General features: G+C 40.1%; 1 protein-coding gene across 1 annotated transcript in view; it reads left to right on the top strand.

Annotated features, from left to right (window-relative positions):
* The window catches only part of LOC146568817 (heparan sulfate glucosamine 3-O-sulfotransferase 3A1-like), a 38,847-nt gene extending 20,334 nt beyond the window's left edge, over positions 1–18,513 (top strand). The window contains exon 2 of the mRNA XM_085285123.1: positions 17,792–18,513. Within this exon, the coding sequence (XP_085141249.1) occupies positions 17,792–18,413 (622 nt within the window). The 3' untranslated portion in view covers positions 18,414–18,513. The remainder of the gene's footprint in view (positions 1–17,791) is intronic.
* Positions 18,514–21,502: the final 2,989 nt, after the last annotated feature.

The following is a 21,502-nucleotide window of genomic DNA, read 5'->3' on the forward strand; positions in this document are numbered from 1 at the left end:
CCTCAGGCAACCACTGGCTCCACTTTAGCCATTCTGTGTCGTTTTAGCTCCTGTGACATTCCACAATGGGTCATTTTTCACCTTTTCTTTCAGCGACAACCTGTTCTCCATCCCGCCCCACCTCACTAGCACCGCTTACAATCACCATCAGCGTGTGCAACTGTTGCTGATAGCATACCAGCCTCGCACATCTCAGCATCACCTATTCGTTATGCACGGCACTGCTGCCTCAACAGAAAGGAGTGGCGCAAAGTTCCATTTTCTCCAGGCTATTTATTTAATGGATAATGCAAGGGACGTAAAATGGAAATCACGCATTCGACCATGGCTTTAACACTGGCTCCTCCCTGCCTGCCTTCCTGAACTGCATTCATTCTCACACCAGATGAACATAAATCATTTTGGTAACTTGCTATTACCAAGCTCATTATTTATTCTCCTGGATGTTTAAGGGGAAGAATAAAAAAATATATAAAATATTTAAAGCTCCTAGATGTGAGGAAGGGAACATAACCTTCATCTGCTGCTGTCTGTGTCGGTCTGGCACTAAAATTAAGAGGAAAAAAACGAAAAGATTGTGTGAGCATGTACATGTCAAAAGAAGTGATAAGGGAGAGCATTCATATATGCTAATCCCTGCCCCTCTCTGCTTCTTCTGTGGTGGCAGTGCAACGCAGAGGGTGCAAGCTGTGCTGGTGTGCTCTCCTTGTGGTTTGGCACAGCGATGAGGAGAGCAATGTGATGTGCCAGGCGCTTTGTATTCTAAGCCTGGGAGTAGAGGGATGGAGGCAGGAAGAAGGGGGGGAGGAGGGAGAAAATGAAATAGGAAGAGGAGACAGGGAGGAAGAGAGCACAGAGACAGTGTAATCACTTTTACACCCCCCGATACTGCTGTCCGCCTGACACTTGACTCTTACCCCAAGCCTTTTCTGCACTCCCCTCTACAATATCTCACACTGTCTGTGTGCCTTTCCCTTTTTACTCAGTCTAAACAGAAACTTGAGCTCACACGTTTTGGAAGTATTGCTTTTGTCCAGGTCTGTTTTGCTATCTTGTAACTTTTTTTGTTAATTTAGGTAAGCTTAGTTTCCATGTGCTTCCAGAGCTTTTTAAAGTGAACTCAAATATTTGGGTTTCATTATGTTCAAACTATCAAATTTCATATGGAAATTATGTTTTACTGCCTTTTGCCCCCTCCTGCGTATAGGTCCTGAGACAAAGCAGTGTAAGAAAATGAATGCGGTTCTGTACGATGGCATCTGAAACCAACACCGGCTCTCTGCTGTGAGGTAGTCCTAAATGTCTGAGAGAAAAATACAATGATGTTCTGAGTTCACAGCGAAACAATCTGCTAGCCTGTCTACTCCAGCTCTGTTGGCTGAGATTCTACCTGACTAATTTTGGCTTCTCTATATGCTTGCATTTGAACAGAACAATGACTCCTTTTCAGAAGTTGTTCTATTTTAGAAAATCCCAGGCGGTTTACAGTCAGAGTTCTCAGAAGTATGCCAACAAGACTCAGACTTGGGTTTTCAACCTGTCAAGTTCTTACTTTAATTGTGGATGTGGTACAGTATGATGTTGAGTTCAGTTATCCCACTGTATTATCGTCTGTGCATCGATGTGCTTACCTGTGCAGTGGGCATGAGATGAAAATGCTGTTAAAGATTAAAGCAGACTCGCTTAAGAGTTTTCAGGATGCATGAGACATCTTCACAAGCTTTTCATCTTGAGTGGTTAAAGTGAGCAAACTGTCTAATGCAGAACCAACAACACACATGCACACTTAACCACAGTCCTGGCCACACCCAGCTCTTCCTCATTTCTTCCCTTTCTCTTGCCCCTTGATTAAATCTCTTTTTCCCCTAAAGTTCAAGTCTTGTCTGTACAACTAAAACCTAATTTTATCCCTCTATAGTTTTCTAAAAACTGATCAAAAGAACTGATCAGCACTAACTCACATATTCTTCCATGATGAGGTACATGCCTTTTTTTTTTTTAAATCAAACCCTCATATACTAATTGTGTATTCATCTGTGGCTGAAGGTAGTGCCTAACTAATGCATTTTGCAAGGAAAAAAAAAAAAGAGTGCAGAGCTACTTTACTTTGGGCTGAGAGCCACAGAGTCGGAAAGCTGGTAACTGATGAGAGATAAAAGCATTGTTACATTGGCAGATGTATCCTCAAATTTGAATGATAAACAGCCACACAGCCTTCTTAAATGCTCTATAGGCAACCATGACACTAATCATTCATATGCAAGATCCCCGCTGGGTGTTAGTGGACTGTTCTGGTGAAACATAAGCCAAATCAAGACATACTACCATGTGTATTACAGTATAATGGGAAACAGATGTGGGGCAAAACTTAAAAGGATTAAAAGTAGCTCAGAAGTTTTAATTGTTCAACTGCCAGAGTTTGAAATAAGCTCCAGTTTATCAAGCCCCAACTGTCCCTAGACATTTATGCTAGAAAAAGTGTTAGGTAAGGGTTACAATACACACTGACAAAAGTTATGATAATTAATATGAGAATAGACATACAGTACACATACAAAAAAATAGTATTAGCAATGAAAAGACAGTATCAGTGCAGAAGAAGCATTTTCTAGTGTAGGCCAAATAAGCTTTTAAGTTCCTCAGTGTTTAGGGGGACTACCCGGTAGGTGGACTGATATACACTGCTCATAAAAATAAAGGGAACACTTAAACAACACAATGTAACTTCAAGTCAAACTTTTGTGAAATCAAACTGTCCACCTAAGAAGCAACACTGATTGACAATCAATTTCACATGCTGTTGTGCAAATGGAATAGACAACAGGCATGCAAGACATCCCCAATAAAGGAGTGTTTCTGCAGGTGGTGACCACAGGACCTATGCTTTCTGACTGATGTTTTGGTCACTTTTGAGTGCTGGTGGCGATTTCACTCTAGTATGAGATGGAGTCTACAACCCACACAAGTGGCTCAGGTAGTGCAGCTCATCCAGGATGGCACATCAATGCAAACTGTGGCAAGAAGGTTTGCTGTGTCTCTCAACGTTGTGTCCAGAGGATGGAGGCACTACCAGAAGACAGGCCAGTACATCAGGAGATGTGGAGGAGGCCGTAGGAGGGCAACAACCCCCTAGCATGACCGCTACCTCCGCCTTTGTGCAAGGAGGAACCGGAGGAGCACTGCCAGAGGGGTGGCATGAGGGCCCGAGGTCCACAGGTGGGAGTTGTGCTTACGGCCCAACACCGTGCAGGACGTTTGGCATTTGCCAGAGAACACCAAGACTGGCAACTTCACCACTGGCACCCTCTGCTCTTCACAGATGAAAGCAGGTTCACACTGAGCACATATGACAGACGTGACAGTCTGGAGACGCCGTGGAGAACGTTCTGCTGCCTGCAACGTCCTCCAGCATGACCTGTTTGGCAGTGAGTCAGTAATGGTGTGGGGTGGCATTTCTTCGGAGGGGCTGCACAGCCCTCCATGTGCTCGCCTGCGGTAGCCTGACTGCCATTCGGTACTCACATTTGAGAAAGGAAAGGGTTGCTGTTATGGCAACTCCCCCAAAAGTCTTGGTGGAACCTCAGGAGCCTCCTACTTTAGCTTGTTTTTAACCCGTGTCGCGAGACTTCAGTGAATCTAGTGGTAATGCCAGACTTAAGGTTCATCTAGCTCGCCTCCGGCTGGAAGCACGGGAAGGGCAGCCAGTGCGTAAAGCAGAGTTTTAGTATTTATTTATTTATTGTCATTGTCAAGAACAATGAAATTGCGTTTGGGGCTTCCATACAACCCAAAAAAAAAGAAGAAAATAATAAATACCCCTTAAAACCCAAGTGTACATATTTAACCCAGTGTGACTCCAATGCAATAAGACAATCCTTAGCAATAATGTTCGTAGAAATTCAGACAAAGACCTGAGAAACATGACAAAATACAACAATGCAACCCATTCAATATTATTGTACTGTGAGATATGATATCAGATATGATAGTTATCTATTTAAGAAAGAGGGGGGGGGGGGGCAGGAGGGGGAAGAGAATAAAGATATGATGCACCAATGCAGACCAGTTCATTGCTATTAAGAAGTTGGATATGGTTATTGTCCGTGAGAGGGGGGCAGAGAGTTCAGGAGCCTCACAGCCTGTGGATACAGGCTGTTGGCCAGTCTGGATGTTCTGGCCTGTATAGACCTATACCTTCTCCCTGAGGGCAGCAGATGGAAAAGGTGTTTGATCTCAAACTCCAGATTTGCCAGTTGGAGATAGAAGCTGGAGAAGGAAGTCAAGCAGCTTCACATCACAATCAAAGATTTCGAAAGTTTGGTTACCAGTCAGCAGTCTGAGAAGACAAAATGAAATAACAAGGCCATCAAGCTGAAATTGAGGACACCCTTATAAAAGGGAATTCACCTGTGGCTAGAGGCAGTTCTCTCCTCCTCCTCCTTGCTAAAGATCATTTGCCACATGCGTTGAGCTGCCCCGGAGCATTTCATTTGTTTGTGTAAAGTTTGTGGTGGGAGTTAGAGGACTAGGTAAGTCTGGGGGACGCTGTACATTTCCTCACGTAGGATGTTTTCTGTTAAACACACTAGGTAAGTAGGTTGGTGCCACCCATGTAATGTTTGAGCAGGGACGTGCAGAGAGGTTTAAAGGGGCGGGTGCTCAAAGTTAAAAAGGGGCACATTGAACCAGGCTGAATAACAACAACACACATTCATCAAGAATCTAATATGGGAAGGGCGGGGCTGTGTTGATCTGAGACTGTAGACATTAAAAAGTCCACAGGAGAGATGGTGACAGCGCTTGGAACCATAAGGCAACAAAAAACTGTGACATAAACTCGGCTCTGCCTGTGAATCACTCTTTGCTTCTCTTCTTCCTTCCTTCCCATCATTTCATATATCACTCTCCACTTGCTGTCCATCTGAGAACAAGGCACAACTTGCTATTGCAATAAACTATAATCTAATTATCCACACCTAACAACTCTTGCACTTAATCTATAATAAAATGATGACAGAAAAATGTTATAGCACTGCCTTTAGTAGCCTCATACAGCTCCTACTGTTTCCTCCTCATGTCCTTACCAGCCATGTCTGCACAATGTTATATCATGAGTAATATTTTTTTAAATCCAGCTAAATAAAACACACACATGCACACACAGTGACATTTTAGACCTTCTTCAGAATACTGTATATACTATGGGCATCATGGTGCTGATCCAGAATCCTTACATTATTATTCATTACTAGAGCTACAATAATAAAGCAATGAGGAGGGGGAAGTAATAAATATGAAATAATGTATTTATGATGATTCCATTTGTTTCACTATCCACTCTGTGCAGGGCAAAGCTTATTACATGTTTAAACTGTAGAGATACAATCATTTTACTGCTGTAAAATCCAACTTTTGTCTTATTTAAAATATAAATCTAATATAATCTGCTTCTTAATGTATGTTTTTTAAAATACAGCTTGTGTTTTTTAATATATTATAATTATAATAATTATTATGTGGACATGCATATTAGATCGTTTTTTAGTGAAATATAATCCCTCCAGAAAGGCAGGAAATGCCCAGAAACTTACTTTAAAACTAAATATGTTCTAAATACTTTAAAACTAAATATGTTCCCTAAAACGGTGACAGAGCTACAGACCCATGACAGCCTTACACAGGTAGCCAGCAGCTATGACCAGCACTACTTGTGCAGTTAATAAAAGGACAGGTAATGTTTGTCGCGCTGTTGCACACACAGCACGCTCGTTTGTTTCAGTTCGTCAGTTGCAACAAGACAACTTACCAACGTGTACGTAATAAGCTAATACTCCTGTGTGCTACACACTACAGTGTACGCTGTACACCTACTTACTGGTTGTGTCGCATCAGTCTGTGTCTCTGAGTTAACTTGTGTTTCTCCTACAGCTCCGGACCGCAAAAAATGCGCGTGCTCTTTGTGAGCTCGTTCCCGGCTCGTAACCAGCGCGTTCTGCCGTCGAGGGCGATCATTGGTTAATAGTGATCATGTGACTGATGCAAGCCAGATCCTTTTATTTAGCAAAACTGTGATTAATAGTTAAATATTATTGTTGAGGGGCACAGACAGGACTCCGCACGCACACACACATAAAAAAATAAATAAAAAATTTTTAAAAGTTGCCTCAACAAAAGGGCACTTTGGGCACTCATCAGGAAAGGGGCGGGTGCTCAAGCCCCTCTAGCCCCCCCCTCTGCACGTCCCTGTGTTTGAGCTTATTTTGTGAGTTGAGGATTAGGGCTTTGTTTCTTTTGTTTCTCTCTTAAAGTAAAGCTCAGCTTTCTGGGTTTGTCTTTTTGGTGTTTTTCTTCGGCACAACCAAACGCTCCCTTTCTCCCCCACATTGTTGTATGGCTTTGAGACTTTTTTTTTGTTGAGAAATTAACCATTAAAACTCTTTTGCTACAACAGTTGTACTGACCTATTGAAGTTGTTGTGTTACCCCCTCCTGCCAACGAGAAGGCATAACACAAGATTGTCATATCTCTGTTAAGACTCAGAACTTGGTCAGCCTATTTTTTCCCCCTTTTATTTTAGAAATATCAGTATCTATATTAGTCTTATCCCATTTCGGCTCTACTACACAGGTCTATAAACAGCTGCCAAAACATATTTGGTGACTGATTTTAGAATTTTTTTTTATTTTAATTGTATTTTTTTTAAGCACATCTAGCTAAAGGGCCAGTGACCTCATGCCATCGTAAAAAGTCGGTCTGTCGATCGAGAAGTAATACTCCTCAGAGTATTGGAAGAGTATTGGTGAAACTTGCAGGGATCACCTAATGGGTCTATACCCAAATTGTGGTCAACAATCGCTAAATCCCAACTGTGTCATTGATGTTCTGCTTATCTTTATCTAGCATGGGGGTCCTCCCAGAAGGCTGACCAGTTACAGCATCAATTCAGATTTTAAGACAGTCTCAAGCCCTGCTGTCTGTTTTGGGATGCAGTTTGTTCACTGTAATCTGGAGTCTCAGTCCAACTAGTGCTTGCAGCAAGTTTATATGCAAGCTCACCAAGACTGCAGAGCAGAACAAGGATGACTGTTGCCAGCTGCAGTCCAGAAGGATGGCGGTGTGGTCTGTCTGTAGGACTCACTGGGGAAGCGCCTGAATATTTTACTCAGATTTTTTAATTTGTCACAAAATGCTCAGCATTGAAATGTTGGCACAAAACTTCCTTATATAGTATTCATTAATAATTCATCTAAGAAAGCATCAGTGTGTCTTCTCAGACGCATGAACACACCTTTACATCTGCCACAACTTGAATCTAGTTCTTTGGGAAACACTACACAATGATCAGAGTTTGATGACCAAGTGGTGTTCCTGTACGCGAAACATCTTAATGTCACGTTTCCTTACAATGGTAACTATAATGAAACTGTCATCTCTCGTTACAAGGCTGTTTTTTGATGATAAAGAAAGGGCCATGCCCAAAAGGAGTAAGGTATATAGAGAAGAGAATAAGAGAAAATGAATTTATAGAGCCGTTTCTCGATTGTAGGCCGCAAATTAAAAACCTTTTACAAATGTAAATTTTTGAGTGAGCTCCAGAAATGTTCAGGAAATTTAGCATTGTTGTATCTATGCCTTCGCAAACAGAAAGGATTGTCTTTTTGCCAATCCAATGTATTTGTCGTTGTGTTCATAGAAGGGTCTGTAGTTATCAGAGTTTAGCCTTTATATGTTCAAATCACAAGCCTTTGTCTGTTTTCTGTGTCGTAATATCTGAACTAATTTTTTCTGCAAGAGCAGCATGGAGGCATGCAGGCGGGATCTCTGCCAGCAAAGATGTGGCTTGTAACAGCTCTCTTTTTAGTGACAGTCTATGGCATATTCAGCATCCTCAAATGTTTATATTGAATGTTTCAGAAGCTTGAAAATCACCATGGCAATGGTTCCAAAGACAAAAGCCCTAGCCTTTTGTCATGGGTAATTATCACAGAGTAGGCCCCTTAAAGCCTTCCATTTGGCTCTGAACAAATTCACATTTAATTTTGCTCTCATGCATTTGACACAGGGCTTTTTTGTATTCAAATCAGGCTTAGATGTAGAATTTAAATATTGACTGAAATGAGTTCTGTTTGACGCAAGTAGTTCTTTCTGCTTTTTCTTTCTCCAGATTATTTCGATATTTGGAACCATGGAGAAGGGATAAGAAGGGCTATAGAAAGGCCACTTGAAATTTCCTAACGAAGCCACCTTCCCCATATAAGTGAACATTCGAAAACACAATACCTTGAAAATGAGCTTTGGTATTAAACCCAAGTTTAGGTGTCTTATCTCCCACTAGCTGCTGAGTCTCTAAAAGCTGACTTAGCAGAATGAAGAATAACTGCGAGCTTTTGCCAAAGCCGATCCCACTGAAGTGTCATTTCCACACGCTCTGTTTTAAACTCCATGTAACTTCAAATAAGTAGGTCAGAGAAATATGAAAAAAAGTGCTGTGGGGGAATCGACTCAGAGCTAAATACAATGTGATGACATTATGTACAATATAGAGATACATCTTAGGTTATATTTAATGGTTAGGTTCTCCAGCAATTTGGTTTAATTGAACATGAATCACTAAATGCAAAATTAAGCCCCATGTCTGTTGGCTGCTCTCAGTTTGTGTTGGTTTTTCAGGCTCTCAAAGCAATAATCAGAATTGGTTCCACATCACCCAGCTGCTTCGGACGCAAACTTTAATTTTACAAACCAAAAATTTCTTGTTATAGGAAAAAGGTTGTGGTTTGGATTAAAATATACCCCTTCATAGCATTGATCATTAACTTACCCGGTGTGTTTAATTGTGACATTGGGGGGTCTTTTTATAAACTTCTATGTGATGATTGGAAATGAGACCCATTTCAGAATGGCCTTTATCCAGTACATGACATCACCACAGGGCACATGCGCATCTGCCAGGAGAAGTAGAATGACTGGCTAGAACCATGAGGAGACATGTAAAGTTTTGTCTTAATGTTATAAAATTATAAAGAGAAATTACACTATTTGTATATAAAGTGTAAACTAATTAAAGAGTGAGAAATCTTTACGTGCATTAACCTTTGTTTTTATTTTATTTTCATTTCATCACAATGTTCAACCTTTTTGCTTAACCTGGACTAGCAGCACAACAGAAATAAATTTTTTGACAAGTTAATTCAACCTTGTCTTTGATTCAGATTGTAATAGCTCAACAATTAGAATATGCATATAAAGATATACAAGCATTTGAAAAAGGAAAATCAAGTATATCTCATGATTCAAAAGCTTAAAGAAAACATTGGCAACAATAACTTGAAGAAATCATTTATGTTTCGAGTTTCCAGGAATTTTTATGCAGATCTCTTTTAAGGTCCGGCCGCAGCAGGTTTGAGGTCTGGGCCATTTCCACACGTTGATTCTTCTCTTTTTTTAGCCATTCTGTTGTAGAGTTATCAGTGTACTTGAGATCATTGTCCTGCCTTTTACCCTGTTTCAGCCCAGCTTTAGCGGCCTCTTAGATTGCCTCACGTTTAACTCTAAAGTACTTTGGTATACAGGAGTTCATGTAGGCGTGTGAGTGTGACTGCAAAACAAGAACAAATAATCATTCCTCGACCACTGTGATTGACATTTGGTATTATATTTGTGAAGTGTGTTTTGATATGCTGTGTTTGGTTTTTGCAAAACATAGTGCTGTGCATTATGTTTAGATATCGCTACATTGGTCTCATCTGTCCAAAAGACAGACAAAAGTCTTCTGGTTTGGTCAGATGCAAACCAAAGCTGTGCTACCTTGCTCTTTTGCTCCTTGCTCAAGAGGCTTTTCTCCTGTCAGCAGTTCTAAAAAAAGCCGTACCTGTTAACTCTTTCTCTAATTACATTGTCATGCTAACTGCGGCCTGTGGAGTCTGAGATGTAGCTCTTGGTCTTATTGCGATTTTTCTAAGCATTGCTTGAGTTGACTTTGCTAGGGTGTTCAGCCCTGTTAAGATTTTGGCATTGTTTTAACATACACACCTGAGTTCTCTGAATAAGTAAACTGCCCAAACCTCTGCTTTTATAGGTGCTCACACATGCTGAGGATCAGTTAATCAAGTGCATTTGATTACGAGCACCTGGCTGCAATTTATTCTCTTAATCTCTATAGACGCTGCAACAGTTTATGTAGTTTTTTTTAGAGGTCTGCACATAGTCCTGTCAAACCTTTGTTTTTCACCTTACTGTATAGAAGAATAAAACACTAGCAGACAGATTATAACTCAGCATGTGGATAAGCCATCCTACCTAAATGAGTTTATATGGCAATAAAGCAAAAGTGAGTGATCTTCTGTCCTTCATCACCCTGACGCTCATTCATTTCCTTACCTCCTCTCTGCTCATGTGCAATCTGGATGTTGAAGCCTCTGCTGATGTCTGAAACATTTCAGACATCAGCAGAGGCTTGAATGCCTCCTGCAACCTCTTTGCCTCCCTCAGTAACTCTTCCAAACGCCGTTAGAAAGGTTCAATAATTCACAAGCTAGTTGCCATAAGGATAAAGCTTATTTTTTCCCCCCATATGCAATAAACTGGAGGACACTCAGCACCAGCGAAAAAAAGAGAGAAGGATTCTGTTAAAAATACTGCTGACAAATTTATAAGAACATATTGCAAAGCTGAGCCTATAAATTTTTTACTAAATCGTATGGTGGTTGTTGTATGGAAAGAAAAAAAAAAGGAGGAAAACCTCACGGCTCAGTAGTAGGGCGAGTGTCCAGCAGAGAGATTTATTTACACAAGATTATATGAAAAAAGAAAAGTTTTTACTACAGTGCATGATACAATATTATTCTTGTAGTCTATTTATAATCAGGTTCACTCAGTAACAACTTGCAGTGGTCTGATTTTTTTTCTTTACAGGCATTATTTATGAGGTCTCTAATATTTAAATGTGTATAACATTTTCCAAGTTCAGCCTGACATTATATGAATTGCAATGGAAATAGGCCAGCATATATTTTTTTCAGATTTTATGTATGAGAGTAGAAAAAAAACATGTTCAAGTGCTTTAACCAGTCTATTTATAGCCAGCGTGACTGGATCTTAAGTTTTTTTGCTTTATTGTTTCCCTCACCATCTCCGTTAAGGAGCGGCTGAAAGTTTTATTCTTCAGTTTTTTCAGTGAGAAGTTATTAACAACAAATATTTTTATAGACCTCTTTGATATTAACCAATATTTTTATATTTTAATATTTCAACCTAATTTCCTGCTTTCTTCTCCCCAACAGAGCCACTACATGACTGTTCATATCCCTTTCATCTACTAATTTTCAAGCAGACAGTACATTTCCTATTTTTTTAAAAGTTGCCATTTTACTTAATTCATTTAAACTTTTCTTCTTTCCACCATGACGCTGTTATCTTGTGCGTCCCCAGTGTCCTGCAGAGTTTCTTTCCTTTCCGACTTACTCTTTATCAAAACCTTGTCATTTCCCAGCAGAGAATAGTTGACTATGTCCTCCCATTTGTTTTTCCAAGAATAGACTATGCTGTTATCTGGAAATTGTATGTCTCTCAGAATTACTTCCTGCGTCTTACGGTTCCCATGGATCACTTTGGTGTAGCTCTTTATTTATTAGACAGGTGGATAATTTTGATGTAGTCTGTGCTTTTACAAATCATAATCCCAATTGTGTTTTTTCCCTCTTTTTTTTTAGTTGAAATCAGTGTAACCAGCTTCATTATATGAACGTATTTTGGTCAAGAGATTTACTCAAGGATATTTGTGACTGCAGTAAAGAAAAAAAAACACAAAAGAAGGTTAGAAATGATGAAAAATAACTTTTTATTTAAATTAGGAAACTGTCTTTATGTTGAGGGGATGCACACTATAGCATGAATCCCCTGTCTATGACAGGGGTGGGTAACTCCAGGCCTCATGAGTGGTGTGCTGCAGCTTTTAGACATCACCCTGGGTCAACACACCTGAATCAAATGATTAGTTCATTACCAGGCCTCTGGAGAACTTCAAGACATGTTGAGGAGGCAATTTAGCCATTTAAATCAGCTGTGTTGGATCAAGGTCACATCTAAAACCTGCAGGACACCGGCCCTTGAGGCCTGGAGTTGGACACTCCTGGTCTATGAGAAACACAAAACCAGAAATACACACATACACAAAAGTTAACACCTGACCCCCTACTCACACTCGCCCTCTGTTGCCATGGTGAAACAAAGTGAGGTCTTAAAACTGTAAGTGCAGGGAGCCAGGCAAAAGTGACATTATATGGGATTATTCTAAATCCAATAGAGGGGGGAAAAAGGATCAGGTAGATCCTTCAGGACCTGGGATTTAAAAGGACAATAATTCTGACTGGGACTTGCTGGGAGGATAACACCTGTAATCTCTCCATGATAAGTAGTTGTATTTCTTACACCAAACCTTCTGGAGCTGAAAAATTAGGGCAAATGCAGAAATTCTAAAACTGTATTTCCTCAAACAGCCACTAGAGACTGGCTTCAGAACCAGGTTTACTACCAGTTATGATAGAGCTTCAGTTTAAAATTCTCAAATTTAGAATAGTAGTAAACATATTAATGCCTTGGCATGAACAAGTCTGCACCTTTTTTAAGTGAATGACATTCTAATATTGTTTCATGTGTATGCTAGCAGGTATCAACTGAGCTAGTTAATATCAAATTAAAGCTAGCTAAACTTGACTTAAACTTCATCCTCTTGAACAAAAGTGTTTGCTTATGGCTCCGTAAAACACTTGTTCTTTAACTCTGTACAGAACTGGTGCTATATGAATAAAATTAATTAATTTAAGATATGATATCATGTGGGTACTCCCATCCTTTATATACAGTTCTTGATTAGCCTCCACTTAGTAAAGTCTGAAACATTTTACTTCACACTACTACCATTAAACATTTCATTAATACTAAGGGAGGTGATCTGGAGTTTAAAGAAAACATTATTTTGCCATTCATTGTTTTTCCTATGGGATCTTAGAGAAATTTGCACAACAACATCCCGCCTCACGAGTTTCCTCTCGGATGCCTTTATGTTGTCAGCCTTGCCAGCGATTACAGCCCGCAGGGCAGGTAAAGGGCTGTGTTGTTGCAGAAGGTTGACAGAGAAGAAAAGCTCTGGGCTCAAAGGAATGGGCCTTCCCCTCACCGCACAGCAGCCATTACTCTAAATCACCCCCCTTTTTCCTGCTCCTCCTTCTTTATCCCTGACCTCCGTTAGAATTCACTGACCTGGAAAATATCTGGTGAGTCCAAGCCACCAAGAGCGGCACTGGCCCTAGCGTCGCCTGCAAACAGCAGAAATATTGAGCCAATTACAAGATTATTATCTGGTGGTAGTGGCAGGGGAACACAGTGGGAGTGTATTTATGCCTGCCAGTGCTCCCTGCTGAAAGAGGAAAAATGAATCAGAGGCTTTTGGGAGAGAAGTGGACAGTACTCATTCCCACTTGCCTTTATTTCTTTACAACTCCCGTTTATTAACAGACTTTGGCTCCCATCCAAGCCCCTTTCTAAAAGGTCAAAGATAACACCAGGAAATGGCCCTTTTGGAGCTGATAGTTTGTTAGTATTTTCACCTGGCTAATTCATATGCCGTGCTGTCATATTGTGTGTGCACCTGATTTACAGTAAATATGACCTATGACACATTCAGACTTTTTTTCACCATTTATTTAAGAGACATGAGTCACAGCCTGGATATGAGGGCAGAGCTGAGTCGGTTTGCAAGTGTAATTTGTTCAGCAGGGAAGGGAAAGCATTGATGCATCAGGCCCTTTATTCCAAAGTGGTTGCTTTATAGACAAGCTTACAAAGGGCACATTTAGTGATCTACTGCCTGTTACTGTGTACATTGGATTTGGTTTTTTAATAGGGAATAGAGTTTCCTGAAAGAATCCTGGCCTCTCTTTCCAGCTAGTTAGTTCCATATGAGAGGAATGACGTACATTTACAACTTGTATCATGTTCTGTCATGTCTACAAACTGTTTGTTTGTCATCTTCTAAACATTGTAGTCAGCCTTTGTATTTTTTCTTGTTTTGTCTTCTGTACTCAAACGTATGCCAAAGCATTGAATTTGATTTAAAGGGAAGCCTGGGTTTGCGTGCTCCGTTTCGTATTTCATTTTGGGTCTGCATCTTGTTTCACAAGTCGATCCCACTGCCTGCGTTTCATGCGTCAGTATGCTTAGGGAGTCGTTTTTTAGCAGTGTGATGAAGACATCAAAGCAGAATCTGGAACTGCAGTAAATCTCAAGCACTTGGACGGTTTGTCATCTGTTACATCACCTACCACTGCCAGTAAAGTTTCATTAGAAAGCGCTGCATGCTTCTTCTCTAGAATGGAAAGAAATGTCCTACTACAGTTCCCCTACTGTAAAAAAAAATTATTTCCCCAAGTAAAACTTTAATGTTGAGAATTAAAGTTCTTCTCTTTATATAACTTTACTGTGTATTAGTCACATTATTGGTTAGACCTTTGACAGCTTTGAGGATTTGTTTTGGAGGTCATCACAAGTACAAAATCTGTGACACCACTCCAAGATACACCAGATGAGCATGGATTTTCTTAATGATCTCTGCAAGCACAAAAACATGCCTGATCTACTCGAGTTGCATTGTGGGTAATATAGACAAAAAGAGAATTGGTTGGAATTAAAGTAACAGAAACTGGCTCTGCTGCATCATTTCATATAGATGCAAATCTGGCTGCAGCCTACTGCTTATCCAGAGTTGGGTCACAGTGGCAACAGTCCTTCTCCTCAGTAATGCCCACAAAGCCATGAGATGGATAAACATTTAACTGAGTTCTGGGTTTAGCCTGGGCGTCTGACCTACTAATTGTGCCCTCTAGACTCCCAGGAGAAGTTGCAAAAAGGTAACAAGCGATGGCTTGATTTCAAACTGCCTCTGCATATTTAGACTTGTTACCTTTACTTGACTCTTTAAAAGTAATTAATTTTAGCCACTTGTAACCACAGTTGCATTCAGTTGGTCGGTACTCAGAGCTCTGAGAGGCACATAAACAAGAACCCATGATAAGTAAAATCCTTTGCTTAGAGTGTTCAAAGTGTTCAAATTTCATTTTTCAAACAGAAACAAATATGCTGTTTAATCAGTATTGCATTTTTCAGGTGACTATAAAATTTATATCACTCTGACTACTACTTTATGACGTCTCTATTTTAACTTCCAAACATGGCTGTCTTCATGTAATCTACATTACACCATGCCACATCCCTCCCTGTCTCCGAAAATTCCCCCCACTGTTTCGAGTGGCCTCGCAGCACCACACCACTGCTGTTAGCGCATCGACCACTGGACCAGCTCAACGCACACCATGAAATATGGATGCTTCCTTTAGTACAGACTCATTTCTTTTTCATAACGCAGTAATGTTCTCTTTTGCGTCGGAAACCTGTGAGGACTGCTTTGGAAGGTTGGTGGTTCCCAAATCAGCATGTTCCCGATGTAGGCAGGAAGACATTCTGAGTGTCTGCCTGCATGCCAGCGTCTGGAAGTCCTCTTATATCAATAAATAGTCTCAATGTTCTCCATCAGTGACTTGTCAGCTCTGCAGCCTTTGTAATCCCTGATGGCATTGATTTTGTTTCAAAGTACTATTATACTGCCTCGCTCTGGACTCTCGGTGCGATGGGGCAGAGCTAATGCGAGAGGAAAGGAGCCTTGTCCGGGATCCTCTTTACACAGCTGTAGGAGAGGTCGCAGTTACTGAGAGGACTCCGGAGGTCAGCTGACGGTCAGTGTTGCAGGAAGATGTCGAGACATCGGTGCACCTGTGTTGACGCTGTTGCTCTTATCGACCACATCCTGCTTGTCCCCACTGTGCTGACCTCGTGAATCGTCCCTCAAAGAGGGGATTCACTCAGGATACTGGATGTGTTTTGACATTGGCCTGAAGGTATTGACTTGTAGCTCTTAGATCCATTTCACCTCACACACTGAGATCAGCCAGCAGCTGTTTTAAAACCTGAGACAACCATAAAGAAAACTGACAATGCCATTCTTGTTCTGTCATTTCGGTGATCCAACCTGCAGCAGCTTTACTCACAAAAACAGTACATTCAGCAGCTTTACCTAGTTTACTGTTTTCATTATGCTTATAGTATGTTTTCTTTTACAACTATTGCTGCATATTATAAAAAATCTATTCGAAAAGTTTGAGCGTGCACACATTTATTCCAATTTCCATGCACTTTCCTGTACCTGTGCAGATGGCAGATTAATCTAAATCTGAATCTTCAGGCCGTAACAGCGACAGATCCGACAGATCTTTAATGTCTGCACCTGTTATCTGTTCGTTGTCAACCCACCAGTTAGAGCATTTGATCAGAAAGAGCTTGTATTTGTCATTATAAAGAGTAATTGCAAACAGCCCCGAGCAAAAACAGCCATCACGTTCATCTCGGCTAGTGTCTTTTAGAAATGCACTCTGTTTGTTTAGCGCTCCGTCTCGGCAAACATGCCCTCTGTCTTATTTCATACTGTGCATGCTAAACGGAGCATGATTGTATACCAGTGTCTTAGCAAGGATGAAAAACGGTGCCTGTCACATCAGAAATTAAAACGTGCCTACTGTCAGGCAGAAGCTGCACTGTGATTGTATATGTTACTATGTATTTTACTACATGGTATTACACGCAACAGATTCAGTTGTCGAGCACTCTCCAGAAATTTATGAGGACCACCCTCTTTGATGGTCTTCTGTCACAGGTGGGAAACTTCATCTACCTTGGGAACAGGCCGGGCCACTTAGTCGGTGCCAGTCCTTGCTTTACGCAGCAGCCAAGCAGATGAATAATTGACACTTGCATTCTGTACTTTGGTGAATTTTAAAGCTGTATTCTGCAGAGACTCTAAATGGTAGAGGGAGGGTGCGTTAATCATTCATGGGCTGCTTTTACCCACTTTTGCTTAAGGTCGCTGTCCTGAAGGCGGCTGGACAGAAGGAGAGTGGAGGTAGAGAGATGTGAAAGAAAATGGTGAAAAGATGCCATTTATAACTACGACCAAATATTATAATTTCAGGGATTGCTCTAGCTGAACTTTATCACCAGGATTTCATTTCATTTAGGATCAGTATGTGGCTATGCATTGTGTTCAGATTGCTCAAGTGGAACCATTTATATGAGAAATTTTCCAAATTATGCTTGAAATAAACATAATGTTGAACCATATGTGAACCTTGTGAGGAGGAAAAAAAGTCTCCCTATCCACTTGAATGGATTTTTTGGATACTTTTTTTTCCCATTTGTTGAAAAAGAATGGCAAGAAGGTGATCATACTGCGAGGGCATTGAGTATTAATATTTTATAACTGGCATTACCATAGTAGAGGTATAGAGATTGACATTCTCTCTTTTTTGCTCTGGACAAGAGTGAGGAATACCCCCTTTCAAATGCACCCAAGGGAGAGCCCCCTCTTTTATAACCACACCACATCTCTTTACATCCAGAGGCGTTCCTGAAAGCGGAGCTGCGGCAAACCTGCCAATCAACATTTGGTCACGCATGAGAGAAATCCAATAAATAAACTTCTGCAACCAAACTGTTACTAGTGTTATTCTTGATTGATTGGATTCAATGTTTTTGATGACTTAGCTGGAGTTCGTCCAGTTTTAATGTTTATTGTTGTAAGAGCGGTTGTGTAACTGCGACAGTTGCTTAGTAGGTTTCGGTGAAGAGTGCAGGTCAAATAAATATTTCACTTCCTTTTTTCTCTCTCACTATTTTCTCTTCTCAGAGAGCTGATGCCCAAGACCCTGGAGGGTCAAATCACAATGGAGAAAACTCCTAGCTACTTTGTGACCAGGGAAGCTCCTGCCCGAATCTCCGCCATGTCCCGGAACACCAAGCTGATCGTCGTAGTGAGGGATCCTGTCACTAGAGCTATCTCCGACTACACACAGACGCTGTCTAAGAAGCCTGACATTCCCTCGTTTGAGAGCCTCACCTTTAAAAACAGGACTACAGGGCTCATTGACACATCATGGAGCGCCATCCAGATTGGCATCTACGCCAAGCACCTGGACAACTGGCTGCAGTACTTCCCCATGGAGCAGATCCTGTTTGTGAGCGGCGAGCGTTTGATCAGCGACCCAGCTGGAGAGCTGGGCCGTGTGCAAGACTTTCTCGGGCTCAAGAGGATCATCACAGACAAACATTTTTATTTCAACCAGACCAAGGGATTCCCGTGCCTGAAGAAAGCAGAAGGCAGCAGCAAGCCCCACTGCCTTGGAAAAACCAAAGGGCGAACCCATCCAAACATTGACCCTGAGGTGGTGCAGAGACTACGAGACTTCTACAGGCCCTTCAACATGAAGTTCTACCAGATGACAGGAAGATTTTTTGGTTGGGATGACTGAATGTTTAGTTTAGTTTTGGTTTTTTCTCGTGAAGTTGAGAACTATCAGACTGCAAAGGATCACAACTGACAGAAAATCAATATAAGATTCTGAGAATAAAGTTTTAATTACAATAACATAGTTATTGGGGAAAAAAGGCTACTTTGGCAAAAAAAAAAAAGTCATGGATAATTCCAAACATATATAATTATCATATTAAATTTAGTTTATTAAAAAAATTATATAGAAATATTTATATTTTAAAAAATATTTTATGACATAAAAACGATTAATTAATTTTTAATAATACTTAATTATTTGAGATATATTTGATTGATAGTACTTTTATTTATAGCAGTCAACCCCCTGCCAAAAACAGGTCACTAGGGAAAAATGTGTGTTCTGCAACTGGTTGGTGAGTGGTTGCCGGAGGTTGCTGGATGTTACCAAGTAAAATCTGGCCACAGATGTGAGGGTGTACCAAAAACCTTCTTGATTGTTTCAGAGGCTAACAGATTGCAGCGTTGCCTGTGGAAGACCCCAGCTTATCTCTAAACACTCACCAAACATTTACTGAGAAGAAAACATTCTGCTTCAAAGCATCTTCATTACAAACTGCATGAGATGGCTGCCACTCGCTAGCGACCTAAGCAGTTGCAACACATGGCTGTGAACTGAGCCTGGTTAGAAGGAAACAATATACTGATTTAAAAGAAGTGATAGCTTTTATTAGTTAACTTGCATATGCATCATCTGGTATTTGTTTTTTACGAGTACCTTACTGAGGGTGATACAAAATGGTATAAGAAAAAAAACAAACTTTTTTTCTGCTACTTTTGTTCAAAAACCATGGAGATTCCTTACACTTTCTCTAAATATTATTTCCCTAGTGGTTTTTAACCCCTTATAAATGGCATAGCTTTATGCTAATTTTGTATTTTTCTCAAATTAGTGCAAATTAATATTCAAAATTAAAAAAACTATATACGTAAAATTATTATAATAATTATTATTATATTATCAATATTAGTATTGCCACTTTTAATGCCTAATTTTGTTTTTTTGCCGAGATATGACATTTTTTCCTAATAGGTTTGAAGAATATTTACACTTTTTCAAAGAACCAGTACTTTTATTCACTCGTTTGCTTACCGTTCTCTTAGATTCCCAAATCTGTTCTCAAAGTCTTGTATTTTTTTTTTCCAAACAGTGTTTCCACCACTCCATCCTCAGCATTAATACACTAGCAGCAATACAGGGCTGTTAAAAAAGATCAAGATGCCCTATCTCACCTCAGTGGCAGTTTTGATATGCAATATTTCTCTGCTACATTTTCCATCCTCAGAACTCGTTGTGATCCACGCTCATGGAGATGTTTTCTTCAAAAAAAAAAAAAAAAAAAAAAAAGAGTGAGTTGTTGGAAGATTTGCATCATATCTGCCTGCATTATCTGGGGAAACTTTTTTTCTTTCACGTTGCAAGTCCTCGGCTGTGAAATGGAAATTATTGTGTGCTGTGCTTCCGCAAGAGGATGGGTAAAATCCCATAGTGTCCAGGAGCTTCTGATAAAAACTAATGCCATATATTAAACATGACTGCTTTAAAATGTTCACATTTTTTCTAGCAAAAGTAATATGAAAAGATAAAACATAGTTATTTTTTGAAATGTATTTATTCGAGAGGTACACGAGAAGCAAGTATGCATTTTGAGCAACTCCTCGGTGAGTGTGTCCTCATTTATTATTATGTTTTCCATGCTTTTAGAGTTTTGTTTGTTTTATACTGTGTGCGCTAAAAAATTGTTATCCTCGTTTTAATTTCAGGTCGTTCATTTCATTATGTATTTACTATACATGGATGAATGTGGTGTTGGAACACTTTCAGTTCCAGAGTTGTGAGTTTGTTATTTCAAGGGTCGTTTACCCACCTTCAGTTAATGAAGCTGCAAGCAAAGATAGCACTCACTGTTATTCAAGAGACATAGACTCCGATGGAGGAAAAGGGCCTTCCCAAACTGTGACTCAGATTTCCTCAACATGCCTCCTTGTGTATTGAATACACTTAATGTCACTGGCCTTCCTTGCCTTGAGGCAGTGTGTGTGTGTGTGTGTGTGTGTGTGTGTGTGTGTGTGTGTGTGTGTGTGTGTGTGTGTGTGTGGACACTGTGCTGAACCCAGGGAGCATGAGAACAATGACTGAGTTGTGTTCCTTCTTTGTCCACTTGTATTGTGAGCTACTTTCTGAAAGCAGATGTGCCTCAAAAGATAACGCAATCAACAATGTTATTTTCTGTGTGTGTGTGTGTTTGTGCGTGGTTGTGCAAGAGAGCTTCAGAGAAGAACCTTATATAGACTTTGGGGAGATTATGTAACAAATCTAACTTTATTGTTGCGACTGTTTCTTTCTTAAAGTGTTGAGGTTTTTTTTCGCACCCGTTGAATAAAAGATGTTATATGTAAATATTTTGTGTATCTGAACCTCTCTCTCTTTTTTTTTTTGGGGGGGGGGTGTCATGGCTGTAACTTCATTGCAAAAATCCAGGCATAAGGTGTATATCCACACTCATAAGGATGAGCCACTAAAGCTCAGCCTTCTACGGATTGATAACACCCATTGGTTCCTGCTTTCCCATCTCCTCTGTTACACCTTCCCATATTGTCTCAGCTTATCTCTGCCCAGCCTCCATGGAAGAGTGTCAAAAGGAATTATTGGGGATTTTACAAGATGGTTAAAGTCTGACATCCTTTTTGGTGTGGGGAGCATTTTGAAAACTTAGGTACAAGCTTTTTTTTTGGAATAAAGCCCAGGAAGTTGAAGTAGTACCTGTGGGGTCCTTGGGTTGGAAAATGCATTTAGTTTGCATATGAAAAACAGAGCAAATAAACACCTGCACTACCTGGACACTTATTTTTTCTTTTAGTTTGCACATCCATAACTGTAAAACAAATATTGTGTGCTATGCTTCTTAAAGTGGTTTGGTGAAATCACATAGTGTCCAGGGGGTTTTGAAAAAACGCTAATGCCATGTATTAAACATAACTGCTTTACTTTTTTTTTTTGCATTTTTCTAGCAAAAGTAATATAAAAAGATATTTTTCACATGTATTTAT

The sequence above is a fragment of the Mchenga conophoros genome, linkage group LG8 (genome assembly GCF_057382185.1).
Source record: "Mchenga conophoros isolate Kocher_MC1m ecotype Shallow Benthic linkage group LG8, M_conophoros_male_GT1.1, whole genome shotgun sequence".
Classification (NCBI taxonomy): Eukaryota; Metazoa; Chordata; class Actinopteri; order Cichliformes; family Cichlidae; genus Mchenga; species Mchenga conophoros.